This window comes from Varroa jacobsoni, unplaced genomic scaffold (genome assembly GCF_002532875.2).
Source record: "Varroa jacobsoni isolate VJ856 unplaced genomic scaffold, vjacob_1.0 scaffold_555, whole genome shotgun sequence".
Taxonomy (NCBI): domain Eukaryota; kingdom Metazoa; phylum Arthropoda; class Arachnida; order Mesostigmata; family Varroidae; genus Varroa; species Varroa jacobsoni.
In genome coordinates, this window is record NW_019213457.1 from 136,044 (window position 1) to 161,877 (window position 25,834).

General features: G+C 36.4%; 2 protein-coding genes across 4 annotated transcripts; one reads left to right on the forward strand and one right to left on the reverse strand.

Annotated features, from left to right (window-relative positions):
- Window positions 1-18,648, forward strand: asun (integrator complex subunit 13 asun). Of its 3 annotated transcripts, none has more exons than XM_022834942.2 (13): window positions 1-173; window positions 546-803; window positions 1,016-1,116; window positions 1,564-1,752; window positions 2,464-2,740; window positions 3,822-3,958; window positions 5,944-6,117; window positions 11,393-11,611; window positions 11,783-11,986; window positions 12,666-12,796; window positions 13,167-13,333; window positions 17,469-17,644; window positions 17,995-18,648. In XM_022834942.2, the coding sequence occupies exons 1-13, from the start codon at window positions 35-37 to the stop codon at window positions 18,208-18,210; spliced, it is 2,388 nt and encodes a 795-aa protein (XP_022690677.1). In that variant the 5' UTR covers window positions 1-34; the 3' UTR covers window positions 18,211-18,648. The 3 variants fall into 3 exon arrangements, with proteins under 3 accessions (XP_022690677.1, XP_022690678.1, XP_086824822.1); XM_022834943.2 differs by having other exon boundaries at window positions 1-169; XM_086968696.1 differs by having other exon boundaries at window positions 2-169; window positions 654-803.
- On the reverse strand, window positions 18,639-25,620 carry LOC111261441 (thioredoxin-related transmembrane protein 1). The gene is made up of 2 exons (XM_022834950.2): window positions 24,927-25,620; window positions 18,639-20,351 (listed from the first exon to the last, which is right to left on the reverse strand). Exons 1-2 carry the CDS (start codon window positions 25,106-25,108, stop codon window positions 19,718-19,720), a joined length of 816 nt encoding a protein of 271 aa, XP_022690685.1. The 5' UTR covers window positions 25,109-25,620; the 3' UTR covers window positions 18,639-19,717.
- Window positions 25,621-25,834: the final 214 nt, after the last annotated feature.

Below are 25,834 nucleotides of genomic sequence, written 5' to 3' on the forward strand. Positions count from 1 at the left end.
AGAAAGCTTGTTTACATTCCCAGTTAGCCAGCTGATGCTCCGTCTTTCCTTTTGTTTACTACCAAGTAATGTGCGCCACGACTTAAAATTGATGTCTTTTTGTAAAATGAAATCAGTGGAATCAATTTTTCGTTGCGCCATCAGGAATATTTTGGCGGGAATACTTTATGTACGTAAGTCACTACATATTATGTAATGTTGGCTACCAGTAACAGTCTTCTCGGAAGAGTGGGATAAAGAACCCTTAATTTTACTAGTAGACCCCTTTTATTAATTATTAAAGTATCAATTAATTAATTAGAATTAATAAAGACAACGCTTAGACGGTTTCAGAAGGGTATGGCATTTGACACTCAAAAGAACATATGGCTTTTATGAAATCGGTTTTGTTGTTGTCTGAAATTTGTTGGTATTTAATTTTTATGGTCAGCGGAAGTATATCAAAAATACATAAGCATTACACGAATGTAGCTAATATGCGTATATGTATATATGAATATTTTTAATATTCATAAATTGCGGGAATGAATGCTGCTAATTTCTAGTGAGAAAGCAGACAGTGTGTCTCATTCTGACAAATATGGCATCATTGCATGAGGCATTTCCGTTGTCACATAAAACTGTTCTCGTATTGGATCGCGGCGGAGATTTAGCAGTGTCTTGTCAACAACCAATTGACGTTGACCAGATTACCAAGACCCGAACTCTGATTCCGTTAGCGCCCATCTCTAAGAGCCTCTGGACTTGTGCTGTTGAAAGTGCTGTGGAATACTGCCGAATCGTCTGGGACATTTATCCGTGTGGTAAATTTTATCGTTTTTTTGCGCAAACTTGATGGGCTTTTGATAGAATTTTAGGTAAAACGAACAATACTATATCGTTTATTATAGACGGTAGAAGCGTGCATTCTACGATGATAAACTTTTACTCTGAATCATTTATCAATTTCATAGTTTATTCCTAATACATTGTGCGTTTAGATTCAATGTGGTTTTTGACGTCGCTGTGTTTGCAGGCCGCTTAGTGCGGTTTGTTATGGGCGATGGGGATGATTCGCGTTTCCTCAATCTCTGGCAGGAACAGTCTGTTGCGCAGTTAATGTCAGCGTTTGCAAAGGTTAGTTTTCCTTGATACACATTTTTACTGCGGCACTAACCATTCGTCATTTTGTTCTATAAGATGACATGAACCTAACTTCGGTCAGTGTGCTAAACTGAAAAATGGTTCATATTATATGGGTCCAGTTGGCATGCAATAAAACAAAGTTGAATTTTTTTAAGTTCTTTACTTAATCAAGTGTCTGTATTTTTAAAATTTTTAACATTTCTTCCAGGAAGCAACATTTTGTTAAGGTAACCTACGTAAAAACTCCCGAATTAGAATCGGCCAACTGTAGCACGCAATATGAAATCTGATCTTTTCTATGTTTTCTTTAAATAGAGGTTGTACAAAATGTTTCTATAGTGCGAAGTGCACTTAGGCGTTTTGCCATGCACTGTGGCTCATTAAGTAACATTTACCGTCAAAACCTACATACTCTATAAAGTTTCGCTGTCTTTCTAGATTCCGCCTCCATCCGCCACTCTGCGTAACAAGTTGGATATTGTGCGCGCTGTGGAGATGGCTTTAGGCACATTGTGTGAACCGTCAGAAGCACAACATACACGCAGAACAGACCTGGATCGAGCAGATCGAGAAGTTCCGAACAAGGGCAGAGTCATAGTAATTACGCAATTACAAGGAGAATCCGAGGTAAGCTTGTTGAAAACATTGTTTGAAACACGGAACATGTATTGAGCTGTACATAAACAGAAAAAGCCATTCACGTTTGCTAGTAACAGTGATGTACTGAAGAACTTGAAAAAGCGCGTTGTTTGCATTTGAATAAAAATATGTAAACATGATAAAAATAAAGTACTCCCTATATTCACAACTGCAGTTATGATAGTATCAAAATAACTGGCACGGTTAATTTGGGTTGCCTCTTAAGGTTGTTATGACTTTACATAGTCTGATCAGCAGTACTTCGCAGTTGTTTGACATCTCTTAACGCTTCCAAGAACACGCACGGTAATATTACTATGCCGCACGTAATAGTTACATCAATAAGTTCTAGTGGGCTACGTTTTCTGCCTTCCAGCTTTGGTGTTATATAGTCTCCGTGAGATTTATAATAATATTAATGTTTAGATTGTAATGCGCGATTATCGGCTATCTGGAATAATGTGAAATGAGATGCCAGTCTCATTTTGGTTTTTCAAAAATGGGTATCATTTGATAGTATGATATGTCATTCCTGGGGATCGGGATTACAATGCATCGTGAATTACAGTTTGTGTATTTGTTCCTAAGATAGAACTTTTAATATCAAATTCATATTTTGAAAGTAATCCGTATGTACCTATAATTTCTGCCCCAATGCAGTGCAACAATAGTTTTACGTTCAACGATTTACTGTTGCAGATATTAAAGTTAGAGAAGAAACTCGCGACGACACTAAACATCGTCAATAAGGTGGCATCCCAGGACGATAAACAAATTCCGCTGGATGAAGTGGAAATTGTGTTAATACATGCGTCACCAGGCTCTAAGGAAATCTCTATCGCCCCAACCAGACGATTGTATAATAGTCCGCTACTTGCTATTGAGATTCATAAGGTTACATCGGGTTATTTTCTTTCGGAGAAACTTTGTCAGCTAGTTCAAACTCATTATGAATTAGCTATTACCACTGTAACTGGTTAGTAGTGATTCTAGTCTAATAATAATACACGACGCTGTAGGAGAAACCACAATATATGTAGTAACATCGTGGTCCACGTCGTATTCGTGCTTCGTTCACAATAATTTTCGCTAATAAGCAATTTTCGCTTAAGCTGTTAGAAAATTATACTTGAAAATTGTCGTTTTTTGCAAATTATTATCTACATAGTGTTTTCGCTAAGTATTAGCCTGACACACCCCTAAAATCAAAGAAAAACTGTACATTAAATCTTTCGTCGGTAAACTATGTGTTATGCTCAATAGTAGGTTTTTTAAATATTTGTTGCAGTACCCTTTGTCGTCCAAATGAGATTTTGTTTTTTTCGACATCTTTAAAACTGTGAGAAATATCTTTCATATAAAAAAACCTGAGTGTTAAAATACGTTGTAGTTAGAAATGTATTTATTAGAAATTTATTTTATAGTTATTTAGTTTTGCGAATCCCTTAACTTTTGCCACAAAAATTACAACAAAAAATAAGTGGTATGTTTCCGCAGCTATTTATAAATTTTCTTGCTCATTTATTTACCTATAACTAAAAAAAATAAGCATAGGATGAAGCACTATATTCCATGCACATATGTACATTCTGAGTTAAAAACAGTGAGTCCCATACATTCACATATTTTTTAAAGCTCGCGAAAATGGAATTTTTTTTCACAGACAGAATGCTTTCCTAGATTAATACTGGTCATCATTTGTGAAAAATCCGTGTAGTTCTAGGCTTTTCTAGTATTGATACCTCGTGAGAAACCAATTACCTTCAATATGTTTATTTTTTATCGATCCCAATTACTTTATAATTTCACACGCAATACATTCAAGCTCAAATGTATTGGTGCCAGTTCTATATTAGCAAGAAGATAAAATTGTGATTAAAATAAATTTGCGTTTTATCTAAATCGTAAAGTTATTTGAAGTAACAGGTGTATAAAGGTCAATAAAATGGCATTATAAAGTAGAAATGACTGTTGAGTTCTATATACAGGAGAATCTATATATAGGAGTTCGGCTATAGGAGGTATTGTTGAAAAGCACTTATGATTTTAAACTTCAGGCATTCCTATGAAGGAGGAACAAAATGCAAACTCATCAGCCAACTATGATGTAGAACTTTTACATCCACTAGCAGCTCATGCCGACTTTTTAAAAGACAAGGATGGTTGCAAGCACGACTCCAGCAGCTACAGTAAGGTTAGTGTGGTTTCTTTGGTATATTTTTTAAGTTTAGAGAGTTAGTTATTGTCACATAGAAACGTGGTGTTCGCTGAAATATTTTTGGGCCTATGGAGGAGTGTAATTTTATGTTTCGCGCGGAGTGAAAATATTCGAAGTAAAATGACGTCTAATAGAGCGTTTAAGGCGTATGTTACAAAACAATGTCGTCGTAAGCAGAGGGTGAGTATCTGTGTTTTTCTTACTGGTATTTTTACAACAAGTTAGCGAGTGTTGAGTTCGTAAACAGAAACGGCCATATCTGAGAAACTGCGACTACTGGTAAGAAAATTAATATTTTTCTTAATATTGGCTCATTATACACTTACCCTAGAGACGTATGTGGCACACCTCTACTAAAGAGAGGGACAGACAAAGGTACATAGTCTTTCAAAATGTAAATTTACAGTTTAAGCAAGTAAAGGCGAAGGCAGGGAAAGTACGCAAAGCGTACGTTTGAGAGGTAAATGTACAATACCTTCCACCTACCGCTTTTCAGCATTTTTCTTAATTGTGAGTTCTAAATACGAAACTTTGTCCTCAAAATCCATCTGTGGATTTTAAAAAGGCTCAACCACCGTGTGAATTCTGGGCTTATAATATGTCGATGAGTCAATCGTGTGAATTTTCTAAGAATGTACACTAAGTGCCCAATTAGAGTTAGTAGTAGCTTATATTAGCAAGAAGTTATGTCTAATCATATTTGGCAGAGTGTTACAAGAGGATTGCTAGAAATGTTCATTGTAATAACTTTAAATGTTGACAATAAAATCGTTTAACCGGCTATATTTGCCGAGAAGGAATCACCGAAACCAAAACAGTATATACATCCGATTGCCTACAGTATCAAAACTGTTAATTAAAACAAACATTCATACAGGAACTATGACAAAGGAAGATGTAAGCCAGAAGGAAAATGCGCCCAGAGACATACATTTACATAATATAGATAACCTCACGTACAGCTCAGTAAATAAACACGTTACTGTTATTGCATCATCTCACGGAGACAAAGTTAGGGAAGAATACAGACAATCTGTAAACCCTATAAAAAGTCGTTTCAAAAGTCATCTGAAAAATATGGATTGTATGTAAATTAGTTAAATAATAATTGGAACCAGTGTGATATTTTTCAATTTTTCAAGGAAAACCTGTGATTAAGCTTTGTATCGATCAGGTAGAGCAGCACATAAAAGAAAACTATCCACGGTTGCGAAAAAAGAATATGTTTGTATAGCTCTGACACATCACCGTGTGTGTATATGTGCGTGTGGGTGTTTCATAGCGATATACCCGTGCGTCTACGCCTAACTTTGCTTGAACGTATTGCTATTTCTTAAGACAACTTAAATATAAGTAAATCGAATAAAGGTAGATAGAGCGAAAGCAACGCAGGAATGAGATTCTGTAAACCACATTTTAATGAAATCTGGTGAAAGAGATAGTATTGGCAGTAAGCCACAAGTGAATGCACTGTTACAAAAAATTATTGTATATTTTCATATTGGTATGCCTGTTTTTACCTGCATTCACGAAGGTTTTAACTGCATTGGAAGAATTAAAATAGTCACATAACTAACAAACGTGTAAAGCAGTGACAAGCTAAGATCGTATTTATTCGTAGAATTGAGACTGTAAAAAAGAAAACTTATACAAGTTTTCCGTGATAACCATTATTACTTTCAAAAAGTTGAATTACATCTAAAATTTATTTGATGTGCCCTTCACTGTAATTCCTATCAAAATAAAAAAAAAAATAAGGAGGAAAAAAAGAAACAAAAACGTATACTCGAAGGGAAGACGGGCCAAATATAAAGAGAACAACATTTCTGTAAGGCACGTTTCACACTTGCAAACATGAAACCATTTTTCTTTCTTTCTAAGCATCCCTTTTTTTTTTTATAAGATAAAGTATGCTGCATATTAGAATCAAAACTGGAATGATCGGGCGAAAATTGTTGCAGGTAACATTGAAGTGGTGCACTCCCCGAACAGCGCCTACTCAAGAACTTCAACACTGTACAGCAGCACACCGAATCACTCCTGTTGACATCAATTCGCGACCATCTTCATGCCTTACGAATTTTCTACTCACTGGACGAGCGGTTATGCTTGAACTACCGAGAAAATCCGGTCAGGTGAGCCACACGTTAGCTAGCTTCATTCACACAAAGTGTTTCGAAATCAGTACTCTAAGTGATCATAGTAATATGCACATTTTATATATTGTTACGAACTTCATATAAAACCCAATAGGCGTGTACATATAAAAGGCTCGATTAAATACAAAAAAAGAGAATAAAAAGGACTATGAGGCTTACTGCTTATTGTTATGCGCCAAAAGTTATTTTGACAATAATTAGTAAAATATTATTAGAACTATTATTTAATTAGGTTATTGCTTGCAAATATATGGGAGGGTAGATAAGACTGCTTGTTTGTTCTGTGCATAGATCAGGTAAATAGTAGTAATAGGTACTATTAAAAAAGATTATACTTGTCATTAATTTTATTTTACGCGCCAACACACTGAAAACTCAAAAATTTGAGTCTCATCGCAAGAAAAATTCACGAATTTTCAGATATCTCATGTGACTTTTTTCGACTTCATGCACCATAAGATATGGCTGAAAGAGGCTGTTTCGAGCAATGGTAGTGATAACACCCAGTAGCCGAGCTAAGAGGTTGTTCAGTTTTCCAATTCCAACGAGAGACAATTGTGTCCAGAAACAGGCACGTTGCAATTTTTTGAATCTTGTTCGAATATTTTTGATTGAGTGCTACTAGATATAGGGTATTAAATGTAGGTGTGTTGTCCCGATAACTGTTCATTCTGGAAACTCCTTGAATTTTCTAAAAATGACCCTACATTGAACGCTCGCTTGTGAAGGTTCTAGTCAACTAAAAAGCAAGGCTTGCTTAATGTAGGTATTTTCGCACGTTTTATGTTTAGTCGGTGATAATAATAAGAACAATGTGAATTTATTGAATGTAGCCATTCGGCTGATCTTATAAAACTAATATATATATATAATGAGCTAAACTTTTCCTTTGACTTTGACCTGCACGTACCGGGATCCGGTTGGAGCTCTCCCTGTGATGGAGAGATATAGAATTAAATAATATTAATTTAACAATTTTTACTTGCTTACAAGTATAAAATAACAGCAAAAGAAGGTAAAACTAAGCACGGTACATCTAATTGGCAATCAAATGACTTGAGATGAGAATGTGCATGTCCTCGCTTTCTCAAATTATATTACCAATAATACTTCTATATAATTGCTGATTACCACATAAAAGGTCGCTACACGAGAAAAATTCTATGCATAGGAAAACCTGTATTCATTTGGCAAAGCAATTACCGCAAAGCGCTGCGGTAAATTGTATGTAGTTGACAGGTTTTGTACAAACAACATGTACAAAGATGTAAGATTCGAACCAGAAATTCGGTTTTTTGGAAGTATTCGGGCAGTTGTCGCTCGGTTTCATTAACCTAACATTCACCAGCTTTTGCTGCGAATAGTTTAAGAAAATTATCCCCGTTATTTGTTTGAAAGGTATTACATATGGACTTTTCAGATTAAGCCCGCCGGTTGTAAAAGTACTATTTCCACGCCAGCGAAATCTTGGGCGTTCTATTGCTTATCACTATGTGATACGAACTGCAGCACTATACCCTAACTGTACTTCCAAATACGTTAGGGTCGTAGGCACCCTAAACAGCAGCAAAGAGTACCTCGCATAACTTTTCGGGGCGACTAGTGCATGTTGGGAGTCACGCTCACCACGGCTAGAATATTCATGGCGAACTTTAATTTGTGGAGGGTCTATGGATGATTCGCATTTCATAATTTAATAGTATATTTGTACTTACTAGCAATAACAATGCGAGAATGAAATTTTTTTCAATTCGCGAACTACATATACATAATAAAACGACAGTATTTAAACGAGTAGAACCCATTCGAAATCATTCTCAACTACGGAGTAATTCAAGCCCTCAGAACGATTTTCGAAGCCTCGAAACTAAATATATTAACTTTTTGTATATTTAGTACCACCGTGTTTGGTTAAAATGATCGATTGAAAAAGTTATTGTTTTTTCAATGAATTATAAATTTTTAACAGCGTAAAACTTTAAACTTAAACTTATAATAACTTTATTTTTTAAGTTATTTTTTGAAGTTAAAATTTTTTACTTCAGGCATGTAAATTTGAAAAAAAAACATTTTGTAAACGGTCAAACTGATTAGTAGGAGTAGGTGTTGCATCAACCATGGAAATGAGTTCTTTCGAGGGTGTGAATTTCATCGTAGAATTTATTTTTTGATCACATACAAAAAAATCACAATTTGAAATATTTTATTAAGATTCGAACAGGGCTGTACTGTTGCCGGCGGTTGAAAGGAAGCAGCGAAAAAAAAATTTAATTTTCATATAGTACGCGCATGCTCTATGAGTCCGTCGCCCATCACAGGATTGTCGTGCCCAGTTCGTAATTATTTGGTCTCCTGATCTCAAAGTGACTCGCAAGTAGCGATAATAAAAATCTTAGTAGCATAACGTACTTACAGAAAAATCATTACGTGATTTTCTTATTAGACAAGGGATTGAACACTCCCGTACAGGTTGACGCCATCTGCAAGTCGATAAGTTAGCGGAAAGTACGATCTGTACTGTGACTAGTTTTGCATCCACAGTTTTTCGGGTCATCGGTTTCTACTCATAATTCTTTTTAGGACCGTGTTAGTTTTTAGTACTGTGCTTAGAAAACGCCAAGGGAAAGCTTCGTTCAAACTATCATTTGGGTATCACGCAGTCTTTTAGGAGAGCCACCCCAAGAGCCGCAAGAATGTTGAGATCAATAGCTCAGCTTTAGTGATGGTAAGAAAGGAAGTTTAACGGTGACACGGATGCACGAGTCCTGCTGCAGTAATTTAAAAGAAAAGACCCCATATTTGTTCGTTTGTAGATACGAAGCACTAGAGTATCTGCGCAACTCCGCCTACGTTTTGGTGGCGGCTTGGCCACAGAGAACCTTTTTTCCAAACAGAGCGGGTAAATAAGTGGTGTCAACGCAAAGGATATCGGACTGTATTGCTAAAAAGCATTATGGATAGAATGACCAACATTTTGGCAACAATAATTTGTAATAATAAAGTTTTTCCAGTGAGCGAATCCGGCGGATTTTTAAACTGAATAACTTTTGAAGTAAAATAAATACAATGTTCTGGCATGTATTGGAGACATTCTCCTTCTTTTATACACTTGTCCTAGCGGCAAGGCAGCTTCTGGACAGCCATATACCTGCCATTTACGTTCCCATATATTAGTTCTTAACCTATAACTTCTTGAAATAAACTCATAGTGAGATACGTTCTCACACCAGCTGCCTTTTTTAGGGAATAAAAAGCCTTGCGATCACACGGACTTAAATCCAGAGAATAAGCGAATGAAAGTCAACGTTAAATATCCTTTGCCCAATTCAGGAAGGAATTGAGGCATGGCGATGAGCTCTGGTGTTGTTATCAGATAAATAGACTGTATACTTTCGATTGCTGTGCCGACAGGATACAAATCTCTTGGGAAACTCAAGATAGCGAGCTGCAGTCATTACTTTATTTTCGGCGAATATCTCATGCTAACAGACGCGTTTGATATCCGTTACAAGTACTACCATTAACTTATGCCCGAATCTACTGGACACTGCCATCGAACTCGATTTCTATCCAGAAAGACACAATCTCAGTCCCTCTTCGGTTGGCGATAGAGATTGAACCATATTTTCTCTGTGGCGACCATATCTTTCAGGTGGGTTTCTCTTGAAAGCTCGCAAATTGTACATGGAATACAAAACATGCGCGTTCGACAAGCCTGGAGCTCGTTCACAGAAGACCCATTTTTTGCTCAGTGTCCCTATTATAAGTGCTTACGTTATAATTCTGTAATACGTTAGATGCAAAATACCAGTTTTGGCCGATCGCATTTTTGACTCCCAGCACCACGTTCACGAACAGCCTCCGCGATCCTGACAGTGCGTGTTGCTATAGGTTCCGACATTTAATCATTTCCTTGTTGGGCTTCAACACACCAATCTCCATTCTTAAAATGTTTGCACCATTCACGTATTGTGCTTTCGTTTAAGCCTTTTTGCCTCTTGTTTCCACTAATCTTCGATTAATCTCTGCAGCATTGTGGTCTTCGAAAAACAAAAACTTCAACACTAAGCGTTAGTTTTTTATAACTAACAGATTTTTGTCCTTCTAAATTAATTCTTCCTAAAACTCAATAAGTTTGACTTTCCACATCTGCCGGATTCGCTTCTAACACCCTATTGTGCTCTTGAAAATGTAGTGACCCTTTTTTCGGTTACATGACTTCAAAGTCACATAGCGCAGGTAATACGAGTCGCCTGGGATCAGCTTTATTCCGGCAATACTCGACGAGCTAAAATTGTTCACACGCCTTTATTCAGATTTAAGATAGGGCGACTTAAAAATGAAGGCTTTGGAAAAATCCATCATTTTTATAGTTGTATTACAATAAGCATAGCAAGAAAATTGGCTACAAAAAAGCTCGATTTTGGGGTGTCACATGGATTGACGCAAAGGAATTTACTCCATTGTAATTCTATCTGCAAAAACTCGATAGAAGTATAACGAAATGGGGTGATTTCTAACAGTTAGTTGCGGATGATGAAATCACATACCTGAATCAGATAGGACAGTGATGTGTAATTTAAAACATTTTTAAAGTATATGTATAAAAAAAAAAGTGAAAAACTGTACTCCACAGTCTGTAGAGTGGTAAAGCTTAGACTAACGGCGAAGAAAGTGCTGCTACGATGCTATCTGCGGTTTGAAAGAAATCATACATTATGTGTTGTTGCTGTCTGGCAAACAATCGGTTTGAACCCTGACTGTCAACAACTAAGAAGATTATATTAAACAATTATAAAAAATCGACCGGAACCAGTCTGAACACACTCTCTTTAGGTAGAAAAAACTGAGAGAACTTGAATAGGAAATTTTAATCGTACGTCGTAAAGCCTGGCTCCTACATAATCTATCATATGTTTTTTCTTTCTGTAGAACTCCTTTAGTACTGTTTAGTTTCAATAATAGGATGCAAAAGTTTTTTGCCCAGGGAACACAACAATTCTATGGTGATGAAATTATAGCAATATCCGAAAAATGGCAGAAACTTATCGCATAAAAGGGCGTATTTAGTTTAGTACTAGCATTTTGAAATATAACAAACATTCGTTTCCATTTTTGCTTAAAAAGTATTACCTTCATATATATATATATATATATATATATATATATATATATATATTTGAGGTATGTCCTGAATTGCGCAAAATTATATTGACAATCTTCTTATCTTATTCCTACCATGAATGATCAGAAATTGTTGAGTCATATGTTAGCAAGTCACGGCGGAGAAATCTACATTCACACACTGGGTACCGGGCGTTCTGCTTTGGAGGATCCACCGAGCATAAGCGAGGGCAGCGGAGGACGGGTAACCGACTACCGTATTACTGATTTCGGCCTTTTTATGAAAGAACATCTTCTAATACCCTACAACACCGAACCTCGAACTGGCCAAAGTCATGAGAGCAAGGTAAACCGAACATAACTATGATACCTTTTAAAACATGCTTAGTCTAATCGTAACTTTCATGTGATTTCAGTGCCTGCATTGTAGTTTCAAAACACTTCAAGCTGCTTTAAATCCGAATTATAGTTACAGTTTATAATAAAAATAATGTTATATTTTCGCTCTTGTACCTAGATGTCTGGCGGCGGCTGCAGTAATGATAACAGCTGCCCCACTCCCCTTGAGATGACAGAAACTGCAATTGCTCGTTCGACGCTTTATTGGCCTTTGGTAATTAGCGCGACCGCTGTGTATAATGTCCAAAGCCACCTCGAGCCTTTGCTAAGTATTATAGTGAAACCTCAAATCACTTCTGAACAAGTGATTGAGTGCAAAAAGGTAAATGGCAGAAATCCGCATACTACTTTAAAGAAGTTTGTATACAATTATGGAATACCTAGGTAAACACTAAAAAAACAAAAAAAAAATTACGCTTAATAAAATTGAGTAAGCACATTATGCTTTCATATAGTACATCCTGTACGAATTGACTTCAGTGATACTAACTGTTAAAAAGTTCTTGCATAAGAAGCTTGTATGCGACGATTTTCCAAGTGATGACAATTCTAGTTATTCTGCAATGAAGGCCTTGTTCCCTTCTCGTACAACTGGTTATTCTGATGTGAGTGATACCTAAATCCAGATATATTTTTATTGCAACATATATTTTTTAGTTTGGACATTTTACACCATAGGCTATCATTGCATCCAAAGACTGACGACGTTTTACGGCCTTTTATCGAGTGGTATTGATTAACTTCTCATTTTTTAGTTCAATCATAAAATATCAGAGCTCTTAAAGCTCGTATGCTATTTTCCTAATGGATTCAAAAAATTGAATATTTATCGATTCCGAGCACATTTCAGTACTGTATAGAATAAATGTTTTATATTTGGCACATCTACAGGCGTATTAATCAGTAACGAAAAATATTTACATTTCAGCAATTATATGTAATATACCTTTATATAAAACTATCGCAACCAAAAATACTTCTTTATAATCGTCGTTTTATAGGTGATTCTAAATTTGGTGAGCATGGAAGCCAAAGGAACCGCTTTAGCCCTCTCGTCGGTCGCTGCTGTCGCTAGTGGTTTAGGGGGTGGCCGGTTTGCCAAAAGCGGACCTAGAAAGGAAGAACATTACAGGTAAGAAAAATTCCACTATAATAATATTATCAGAGTACCAATTAAAGCATATTACATATGTAACAACTAACATGGTGCAGCTTTCCTTGGGAAATATTAGATATTGCTTTAATCAAAACTCGATAATAAGGTAAGTCATAATAAATTAAGCTATCGCAAAGAATAAAAAATAACTCTTAAATCGGTCACAGCTCTAAAAAGTCATATATAACAAGGTAGGATGATGCTGTCATCTCGAATGATTGAATATTGATATATAATAAATGACATGACGATAAGTCACTATATCGGTACTTAGATTAGGCGAGCAAGATTATCTTATATTGTCATCTAATCATCTTTTTTGTATGCAAAATTTGGTACGAATTAGGGCTTTGTGGGCAGAATTGGAGCAGTTATTGAGACTTTACTGCAGTACAACAGAACATGAGCAGGTGTTAGATTGTTTGCTTGAATGCAGAAGAACTGAAGGGCATCAAGCAGGAACTCCAGGCACCGGAGCTCCAGGGCAAAGTACGGCGAACTGCAGTGGAGCAGGTATGAGTCTACTCTAATGTTTAAATGAAGACTGAAATAAAAATGGTAGCTGAATGTATTTCTATAGTTTCTTTACATTCGTTCTACACCGCGGTAAATGGATATATACCCTAGTATAGGTAGGCATTGTTGATCGAAGGATGTAGTCAGTTTATCCGTTGTATATATATAGTCATTATTATTATTAGTATAGTAATGCTTCTAATTAATCGTCGTATGTTAATGACCAGATGATCAAATTTGTTAGTGAATATAAAAAACAGGCTTAACATTCATCATTTCGAGGAATACTTTACAAAAATGCACGAGAGTGCTGACAGCAGCCTTAACCAGTTAATGAATTACTGATTAATTAAATGTCTTTTATTTACCTTTTTTGGTAATACTCAAGTAATTCGTATAAATACATTAACAACATAAAGTGAGAGCGGGCTTAAAAGCGCCAGAGCACTACGACACATGGACTGTATGAATCTAGTTAGGTTTATAAACCCTAATTTGGATATTTTTAATACCTACACATCCATATTAAGTTGTTAAAGGTTTTGTTCCTTGCAAAGTCCATGGTAAAACCTAGTCGGGACGCATCGGAATTGAAGGTGAAGCGGTTTGATCGCCAATGTGGTCGCCACCGCTGTCTTTCGTTTTTCGGAGAAATGCGCGATAGAAGTTTCATCCCTAATGAACAAGAGCAGTTCTTAATATAAAAAATGGTTAACCTGGGCTGAAAATTACCCATTGAACAACGAAGCGGTGATTCTGAGTTTTATATATCTTAAATAAATTTCCCATTTTACAGCCCTAGAGTACATTTGGAACCTGCTAAACGCGTACATCATTAAATTGTTCATATGCAGGGTATGAACTTTTTCGGCCCTTTAATTTCATCAGCGAGATCCTTTAATCAGATTGTGTTAAAAAGAAAGGTGCGAAAAATTAGCCCAAAATAGACGCTAGTCTGTCTTATACTCATTTTTCGTAAGAAAAGCGGAAGTTTGGTCACTCTATCGTTATTCTATTCCTCTGCAGAATTGCTGAAAGAAAACTGACCACGTTTAACGATAGCCGCATCCGTTAGCATAATGATAACCCTATGCCTAAGCTCAAAGTCGAAGTCTACTTTGAAATCGACAGGTCACCGTATATGTAGATTACGTAGTAAGGCCAGTGTTCTCCTGACTGTCGGCCATCGGGATCATAACATGCCATCTCTTCTGATAATAATATTGTTCCGCTGGAATAGAACGTACGCTATCTAAATAGATATTCAGTTTCTTGGTCAGTGAGTTGGCAATAAACTTTTAACGAATGCTGTTTTTCGCCGTTTCCCGGTATGATAACGGCGCTTTTAAGTCATCCTTTATCTTGGACACTATTGGCGTAAATATGAATATACCGGTGAGGTGCAGGAAAGTAAGTTTTCCAAAAATAGAAAAGTTTACCTTTTCTTGAATTGTAGGAGTACTTTTCATGTGTAAGCTAAAAGTTGAATAGTGGAGGTATACCACGTCTTCTGAATTAAGGAAGTCCAGGTAATTTATCACGCGTAAGAATAAACCACCTGTTTCTGAATCAAAGCGATTAACCATCGCCCAACCATATTTTGCGATTAATACATCGCCCGTCGCTAAAGGTTAAGTGAACGCATTTAATATGGTACGAATATGTAAAGAATTTCTTTATAAACCAAGAGACAAAGAAGCATCTACCGGTTAAGAATCGTACTACATGTTCTCGGAAGGCATTTTTTTAAATCATTTTTGGTTACACAAAATGTATAAAGTGCTCATACCCATGCGCTTTGTTATGTGCAGCTTTTTTCGTCGACTGAATTATATTTTTTGCTAAAGGACTGCGTGTAAGGCACCAAAAGGAAGCACCACCTAATGCCGTTAACTGTCCAATTATTTGGTTACAATCTTGTTGTTTTGGTTTGATTGTACTTTTTGTCTTATCGCTATTACATCATAGACACATGTCGAATTACAAAGCTTCAAACTTTTTAAAATTTCGCGTTTCAAGCTTCTACTGAAGTGTATTAGATGGCTGACCCCCTATACAAATCTAATGTCTTGTCAAAAGAGCTTCGGGCCGGTTGCGCTATAACACTAGCTAAGCTAACGACCTTATGAGTAGTGTACCGCTTTTGTCAAAGAAATTCTGGTACTCTTATGATAGGCGAACTTCTAAAAATGTTTGGTAATCTAAACTGGCTAATATTTTAGGACGTTCAACCAACGTTTAAACCACTGTCAACGCGTTCAGATTATAACGAGAACTGATAACCAGAAGGATTGACCGCGATATTTTAGGCACTTTCTCTATGCATACCGGATGTAAAATAGTAGAAGTCAGTGTGCGGTGACAGTCCCTGCCAGTCGGTATATTATTTATCTAAAGCTTCCCTTAAGATCCAATATTCGATAAAATCACACACATCTTCATTCTGTGAGTAAAAGGAATGATTTTTATTTACTCTGCTCTGAACGTAGAGTCTTGACATAACTGGATTGAAGGTTAAATTGGTGGCCGAAATGGCTCGTCCTTTACAATCTATACGTCTCATTCACAGTTATTTATAAAGTTTCCAAAAGGATTGCAAATTTCTCTCCACTTTTTTGATAATGCATTGCAAGCTGTTTTACCAACCTCTTGTCGATAAATATTATTATTATAAAATAATGCTTCTAGTATGCACAGAATTTCAGAATTGGCGAATTCGATCGTCGTGCGATTCGAGCACAGTTAAGGTATTGATAAAATTCAAGAGCTAGTCTTTAAAAATATTTTAGTCTTGCGATGGCGCAGTGGTAACGTACTTGCCTACATTGAGACACTTGAGATGATCTGGATTTGCAACTAGACATAGGCACACTCTATTTCGTGATTTGAACCAACCTTATAAGGCAACGATTAACAGTAATGCCGGACGTAAAATTTGAAACGTTCATTTATATTGTAAATATTTCAAAAACTATGACTAGAATGGTGTAAAGGTATTATATCAACTATTTTATACTCGCTACGCTCTTTCGCAACCTTTCGAGCGTTCTAAAAAAGCTGTTTTTTTTAATATATGCGGAATATAAAATGCAGGAAATGTATCTGTATTGTTAAAAATAACAGCGACATTCTCCTAAAGGCCCATTTATGCTATCTTCCTATTTAACAGTAAGTATCAAGCGCACGCGGTACTGCTTTTCCTTTGCCTACTTTAAAATTTTAAAGAAGACAACGTTCATTTGTACCAAAGAGGTAAGCACTAGTAAAAGGCAAACATTTGGTACTACTAACAAGTTAATCACTAACAAACCCTTAATGACGGTTCTAGGTACTTCAGTCGAATTATTGCTTCAGTCACTTTTGACGAGCAGCTAAGCTGGCAGCGGTAACTTATCCCCCCAGCGAAATATGCTGGCATCTAATGTCGTCAGAGGTCCAGAGACTTTTCAAAAACTTTTTAGGATTATACGTTTCCATTAGTGCTCATGGGCTACTAGATATGTAAATTTGAATATTTGTTAGTTCTACGGAACCTCGACGGCAGTTTAGGTAGATCGTGTGAAACGCTGGTTTAATTATCCGCTTTTTGTTAAATTGATAAAGTCAATATATTTTGTCAACTATCAGAGCTAAAGATGTTTGTGTTTACATAGTAATACCAAACAACCCCGTGGTTTTAAAAAAATCGGTATGCTTGGGCCTCACCAGAATTATTCAACTCAAATACATTTCTAAAATAAAAAAACAGGGGACTTACATTGGATCTACAATGTTTTCGTTGTTATTTTATCATGAATAAGTATTATTTTTAGTATACTCTCATAGCTGACGAAAACGTATTTCTCCATGTGAGATTTAGACGAAACACCTGAAATGCACTTAGGTTTGGTCTGTGCGTACAACCTATCAGATTTGAACCTCTCTGCTGCCTATGCGTGAAAGTATAATTTATCTTGTTTTAATGCATATATGATATCAAAATAGTAAGGCAAGTAAGTGATGGGACAATGAATTAGTATTTATGCATTAACAGTTGTTAAAGTCGGCAACCTCATAGACAAATAAAGTACGTGGTACGTAGCAAAAATATGATATTAATAGAAAATGCTGTAAATGGTCAACTTTTCTTTAGGTGCAGGCGATATTTCAAAAAATGGAGTGGCTGTAAGATCCGAGCTAAAACCTGTTGGATCTTACTCTGGAGACACTTCAGGAACCCCCTCATCACCCTCTGATGACCAGCGACCAAAAAGACTTCGAGTTGCTCCTGACCTTTTGGGAAAAACTTCATTGCTTGGACTTATCAAGGTAAATAAAAGATACAGTAAACCACGCAGGTCTATTATATACTTATCAGTGAGATTATCCTTTAATTTTTCATTCACATGCTTGTGTATCGTCCTTTCATATAATTTTCAGCTATTTGTCATTCGTTGACTTATAAACCCACAAAACTTGAAATGCTAGCTTGGTACTTTGCCTTCGAACAAGTTATATTGTTGATATTTATTTCAACATATAACAAATGGGCGATAGCGTAGTCATTTCGTGGGTGGTTTCATTGAAGTGAATCATATTCTTGAGAAACGATGAGGCCAAACTAGGCGTATATAACCGAAGAAGGTTTTCCTTTTCTTTTCTGTGTTTGCGTAATACAGGAGAATCAAAGTCGCAAACCAGCGACAAGTATGTGGCTTGGCCTCAACCCGGAGACCAGAAAGGCTACGCTTTACCAAAATCTTAAAGAAAAACAATTGCAACAACAACAACAGGCCATTAAAGAAGAACAGCAGATACAACAAATCCAACAGCAGCAGCAAGCGGCAGCTTCTGTTGCCGCCGTTATCCAACAACAGCAGCAGCAGGTGCAATAATGAAAAAAAAGATGATAATGAATTTTGAGAAGCTGAATCTTACCTTGAAACACGTACTTTACCGATTGCTATTTCCTTATCCTAGGCTTTCACATGTTTACGAGTTACTTGTATGGTCATTCTGGCCCTATATCGAATAGTTAATTTATGTCCACTGCCGAGTCATACAGATGCATTTGAGTTAAAAGAACTGCTATCTGAAGATTAGCGTTGATTGGCAATCGCTTTTGAGCTGACCAAAGGTTTCCGACCTACTTTGATAACGGTGCCTCTACTGTCCACGATGAGGCACGATTCAACAGTCGGCCATAATCTGTAATTTTCTTTCCATATATATATATATAATTTGTGGAAAATCGATAGAAGAAACAGAGGAGTAGGGAGATAATAGACAAATGTATACAAAATAAATAAAAACACACTCAACAAACTTTGCCACCTTTTTGTCATTGCTTTATTTGAACAGCTTGAACATTTATTTGACAGTACCTTCTTTCTCAGTCTCACACGTAAACTGCGTACCCAACAGATACATCAGTCTACCGTTTGATCAGTCGCGAGAGGCATATACTTACTACGTTGAGTGAGATGATTATAATGGAAGACTCCGAACGATGCGCATTAGCGCAGTAGTATTTTACACAGAAACCCCTATATATTTATGCTTTAGAACAAACACGTCCATTATTGTTTATCCACATCCACTCTTCTGTCTATATATAGTTATTATATAAAGGCTTTGTCAAAAACTCGAATTCATCTGTCAACTATAAATGGATATCAGTCACCCTTATCATATTATATTAAGTAATCTTTGAAAGGCGATCTCTTTGTGGCAATTGCACCATTATGAAAAAGTGTACTCAGGAATATATAGCACGATGAGGTAGCATTGTACGCCTGCAAGTTGTTCACTTATAGCAAGAAGCACTTAAGTATTTTCTATTCCTTTTATATATTTATGTAGTTTTATGTTATACTTAAATAGGCTGTGTATAATATTTTTGACTGTCATCAAAAGTAACTGGTCGCTCCAAACATATAAAGACTTATACATGTGGATGTTTATACATCAAAACCAGGATCTTGACGACGCAACGCGTTAGTCTATCATTGTACATGCACTGGCTATATGTAGCAGTTTGACCATCTATTGTCTTCTTCGTCTCTACTAATTCCAAAGGAGACAAAGATTGCTTTTTCTTGAAAATCAAAGCCATACTTTGTTGTGTCCTTTGAATAATCGTAATATGAACCTATATTACGTAAACCTAAGCATATAAAGGGTACCATTCAATTACGTTATCGCTTCTTCAGTACAGGCACACCACATGTGCAGTACTCTCACACAATAGTCATTAATTAATATTATTGTCATCTTGTTTTACTGTTAGTCTTTTCTGTCGACTCTTGAATACGTGAACAAGTACGCACGTCCTTGCGATTATCCTGTGTTAGTGACTGCTACTGTTGCAATTTCCATCTGAATTTGATCCTGTAATTGAATTTAGTCTATTTTTTTCGACTTCTTCTTGTTTGTCTTGTTGTCCGGCTTATCTTTAATGTCACCTCTATCTATTTTCGTTGTTCCCTGGCTAGGCTCTTCTTCCTCTAGGTCACTACCTTCACGTTCCGTAACTTCAGGCGCCTGCTGGTATTCCTGCGGTCGGCCAGGAAACACGTAATCGAGACAGGCGACAATCATAAGACCCAGAACGGCTCCGATTATCACTGTAGCAAGCGCGAACAAGCAATAGCTAGCCCAATATGGAATACCTTGGTCGACAAGGTATGTGTGGATGGCCCGAATATGGTACGACCATTCGAAGAATTTAGCCACTATAGTCATCTGTAATGAACTTGGGTGCTTCCACTTTGAAATTGGTTTGATATGCTCCCATTTTTTTTGCTCAATGAAGGATATCAGTGAATCGAGGTCTCTGGCTCCTCGATACTGACGAAATACTCCGTCGCTGACGTGATAGATTGTCGGCAGTGCAGTGACCATAAAGCGACCCGAGAGACCCGGGTTTTTCGTTATGTCCACCTTAGCGACTGTGAACCCCTTGTTCTCACTAAAGTCACTGAATTCCTGCCAAGCTTCGTGCATTCTTCTACAGGCTGGGCACCATGGAGCAACACTGTAACATCGCAGGTAAAAGACAGTAGTGGCATATTAGTCGTTTGCGTACTGTACGTACTTAGTCCATAGACTTATGCAAAAAAGCCTTGTTGGATAATGTTAAATCGAAGAGAGATATACCAACCGAAAAAAAATACCTTAACATAATAAAAATTAATTTTGTGCTTTTTGAACGCTTTAATGATCACCTTGTTAGCTCGCCAATTACAGCATAGCAATAAATGAAAAAAATCAGCCTAGCAGGTATGACGACATTCTGGTCGAAGCCGGTTCTATATCGAACTTATTGAATGGCTGGTTCCATCAATTACAAGAAAATACAAGCCATGTGATTTCAACGAAATTCATCCCATCAATATTCACTCACTATCGAAGTGAAAAGTGATATACAAACATCGTTTTTAGTTAATAGCGATGCTTGGTTAGAATATCAAATAGTCTTCAAAAGTCAATAAGCTTTTTAAGGGTTCTTACTAACGAACATTATTTAATATAGACACATTAATAATCAACTCAACAGTATTTGCAATAAAAGTCAGTACATACAGTAATATTTTTAATGGAATTATATTTTGGAGCGCATGAGAGAAATGAAACATCAAGCAGTCAAATTTTCCATCACCAGGCTAACTCTGCATGAACACTAAGCCACATTGACGTGTATTGGCGTGACGTAAAAGTAGCATCCTACAGCAATGCGTGATTCAGTGAAGTCAAACATAACATGTGTTTATTCTTCAGCGATACATCCTCGACTCCAGGTGATGTTAAGATTAATGATTCAGGTTGATCTTGTCTCTTTCATACAAGACAATCACAGTTTTGTTTTATTTGAATTTGCTTATAAAATGGCATTTTTATTTTATGCACCCATTTAAAGGTGCATAATATACAGAAGGGGCCAGAAGTCACCGATCAGTTTAAAAAGTCTCTTGACCGTTAGGAGCCTTTACTTCACATCTGATAAAATGGAAAGAGGTGCTCAATTTATTACAGTGGAAAACGGATTTAACTGTACATTCTAATGTTCATTTTATACTCATATAATACAATGTCATAAGCATATTACGGGGCGTTCGAACATTAGTCAGTAAAACCATATGATTTACCATACTAATCATTGTCGTATCTCCTGCATTTCAATCATATAATAACGCTATGGCATAATGTTAGAAAATTGTCCCAGTTCCAAATATGCTGCACAGTTAAGCACCCTCGTTATTGCAATAATTTATATATTTCCTGCTAATTCAACTAACATGGAATGAAAACTCTTGAAATTGGGAACTATTGAGAAACTTTCCTTTCAGAATGTAAGGCCACTTCTGACTTTAAATATACAGAATTCTACTACATTTTTAATCCTACTGCGCATTTACTATTTCCGCCCCAACGTCTTAAAATATAATATAATGAAAAACCCGTTAAATAACCTGTTGATAAAGCAAGAAAAGGAAATATTACCCGAGCATGGGAAAACAACCGAAATGCTCCGAGGACAGCAAAAGCCGACTTCGCTTACAGTCAAAGAATTTTTTTTTAATTTAATTTTTTGAAGACATTCGAGAATGCTGACTATATAAGGCAGATGTTTCAAGAGTTAAAAAAACGCTATTTTTTTCTTTGACAGTAAAATTGGATTATTTACTACAAAGACAGTTTTACCTTCCTACTCGATTTACACTACGTGGTACTGCTCATACCCAATTTGTTTATCGTTAAGACTTTATATATAACACATATATATCTTTTGAATATACATATGTGCACATTTCAAAATGAATTTATGGCTTAATTGAGAAACATTTCTTTGAAAAGTATGTATTTAAGACCAATATATTGAAAGCATGGGTGCGGTTTAATTTTATTACCATTAACCTAACACAGCGTTGGGCAAATATAGCTTTAAAGAATGGGTGACAGATGAACTGATACGTGGTGAAAAATTATGCTCTTTTAAATACTAATAGAAAGCCTGAACAATTTTCCTCGTTTACCTAATTATCGGGTGGCACTAACCTAGTTTGAAAGAACTGGGTCAGGACAGCGTGGTCTGGTTGGCTAACGCGCATCTGTGCGTTGCCATGGTATTCATGAATATTTGGCTGTCGTTGGCTCAATTTCAGCGTTAGTAAATGGTCACTATAGCGTCTGGTCATCATGTCGTTTAATAGCTCTGTTGGAATAACCCTAAATAAATTCAACAACCCGCCTTGGCTAGACCTTCCGTGGGGGCAAATTTTTATACCCTTTCGGTACATTCCGAGGAGTTTTTTAAAAAGTAAAAACAGCTAAAAACATTGAAAAATAAAAAAAAAATCTTTCTATTTAGCAAGAGAGGATGACACATCAGAATAAATATCATGTATCTTTCTAACACCATCAGCAACCGCACTCCAGCTAGTCTTAAGATTGCCTAATTAATTTTAGGTGTTTTAAAAAATCAGCGTTATTTCGGAACTGCTACGCTATACAATACAGCCCGGCTGACTAGCAAATGGCCAAAATACGCTTTTCCAACAATCCATTCTGTAACTTACATGGATGACTTATAGTGAACTGCAACACTTGTCTACGCAATTACTTCCAAGACGCAAGAAGTTTCGAACTCACACTGGCGACCGCTAGCAATAGCAGTTGACATTACCATGATCTACACAGCCACTCCCGGTAAGCGCGCAGCCTCCCGTACAAGAGAAAACAAGCGGTCAAATAAGGTAATGGCGAGGGGTATTGGCAGACTCTATCGCACAACCGCCTTTTCAGCCAAGTAAAGGACCAAGGAGATCTTTTATTGCCAAACGTCAGACAAAAACTAAAATTCCCAATTTTTATTGTAGTACTGGAAATCCCCTTTTACGCCTTTTTTACGCATTCCGTAACTCAACCTGGCTCCGTAGACCTAGCAGCATCAAAAATTTCACTTACCTGATCTTTCTCCTCACGGATCTCCAAAAAACAAATTAAATACAAATACGAGCTATAAGAGGCACAGGTGGTCAGATCCAGAAACTTGTAAACCATCAACTACAGTAAATTATTCAGTTCTAACCGATAAAATTAAAAACAACAATTAGAAAAAACAAAAAATATAAACAACATTTTTAGAGATTTCTTTATTTATAACCCACATTTTATTTTTACACGAAATATCGCAATTTCACAACAGGTTCTCATTCAAAACAAGTATCTCAGAAAAATGCCGTACTAGTTACACGGTGTATAGTGATTAAGTAATGCCGTATAATGTCACAATTTTTAAATCTTTACCAATTATTTAATACTATTTACGATTAAAGCGGGAATAATTAGCGGAAAAGCTTCGGGTAAGAGCATATAGAAACGCTGCTATATATGTCATTGTTTCACATTGTTCAATGGGTGTCATTCACGGTATCTCTATTTAAATAAGAGGCGACGCCTTTGCGCCACTGCCATAAAGTCAAAACAACATATAATGCAATTGTTTCTGATATTTTTGCATAGTATTATCTGTAAATCTTTTTGAACGAATCTTGTCTAAAGAAACATGATAAGATACTATTATATTTCTGGTGTCCGTGGCTAGTTTCATGTTTGTATGGCGCACATTTTTATACTAATATGGATTGATATAATTAGAATTCTATTGAAACCAAATGTTTAACTTTTAGCATTCTCTACATACATAAAAACACTAATACTAAAGAATATAGAAATAATTGTTTCAAATGTGAGTGCTTTGTTTCATATTTTTTTTAATTGCATAATGTACATTTGCTTTCGGGCTTCTTAGCACAACAGTGAACTTTATATGCTGTAAATTATAGTTGCATTCTTTTATAACCAAATGTTGCTTCTTAAAAAAATTAATTTAGGATGCAGTTCATGGCTGTGGGACGTGGTTGAATTTTGCCGAGTTTAATATTATATATTGCTAAGATCGCTATAACTTTATTCACCCTATTCCTAGATTTGGCCTCCGTATACTTCAGGTTTTCTTCCGTGAAATTCACAAGCTGTTTCAGGAAAATTTACTTGTAACAGAACAACATCACTCAGTTGTGTTACATTTCTGAAGTATAAGCCGTATAAACTATGCTAATTATATGGCTGTTCGCGAATACAGATAACTCACACCTCTATTTTTCGAGTTCTGCATTGCCCAAGAAGCTAATTACTTACACCTAACGAAATTAAATTACCTAAAATAGGTGAGAAATATGGCCAAACGAATATGTTTTAATAAATGCGTACTACTATATGACATTAAGGCTACACGTTACGCTGGCATTATGTTCGATAAAAGTAAACAAAAGAACTAAATTACTTATTGTCTAAATAACTGTACGGCGATGTACTTATTAAAGAAGTGTAATCATTACGATAAACAATTATTGTAATAATAGCATGATTAATTTATTATCGTTGCACTATCAGGTCAAACAAGGCAATATGTTTTTGTTATTGGTTATGCTGGGTCATGTGTTAACTTGAACACAGCTGCAGCACGACTCAACGATTCCACACATAGCTGCATCATAATATAAAATCAAAAAAGCTGCAGGTGTTGTTTATAAATTATAATACTTACAAAGCGACCATCCATTCATCGGCCAGAAGCCATTTCCAATTTTCTTCGGCCACATCAACTGCTTTTTTCATTGCAAGAACTGAAGTGGCAGTCAGTACTAGCAGTAGTAGAGGAAGGCAGACACTGATGTTATAATACATCGGAAAAGACCGGGGTACCCTCGAGATAATTTGCAAATTCATCTTGAAGTTTTGCTACGGAAATGTTCCCTCTGATGGACAATACCACAATGGCACTTAATGGAACTATCCTATTCCACCGAATAGGTACATCCACATCCGTTCACGAACACACCCAGAATATTGAACTATAGCGCTTTAATTCACAAATATCACACCATGTAGTTGAACTTTCTTTCATCAGTTCTGTGTCTTGAAGACAATCACTAACAGAAATAATCTAATCTGAACGCTTACTTTACTGTATAACATATGTATAACGTGTAGAATGCATCAAATAGAGTTGTCTTATTTATACACACTATAGTACTCGTCCCGAAAAGAGTTTTCGGTGGACTCAATCACCCAGTCTGGAGTCACAGTGGTGTCAATTTGTTTCGTCAAGCACAACAAGCGGGCGACCAAAACATGGATACTCTACTACGTTGTCGACAAACTGTGCAAACGCCAACTGCCATAACAACAACCAACCAACTACCACCAACTAACGTTTAGTGTAGCGGTGCTGCTAGCTATAGCAGCAGCAAGGACAGTGACAATAACAACAACTCCAACAAAGGCTACACCAACCCGGGCTATGCCAACGACGGCCGCTGCTGCTTCAGCCACATTAGAACATAAATATCAAGGATAACAACGACTGCGGCGCTATGCAACGACGCCTGTGAAGAACCAGAAACCCTTGGCGCTGCCGACAGTAGCGATCCTAATCAGATGAAGAGGAGCTAA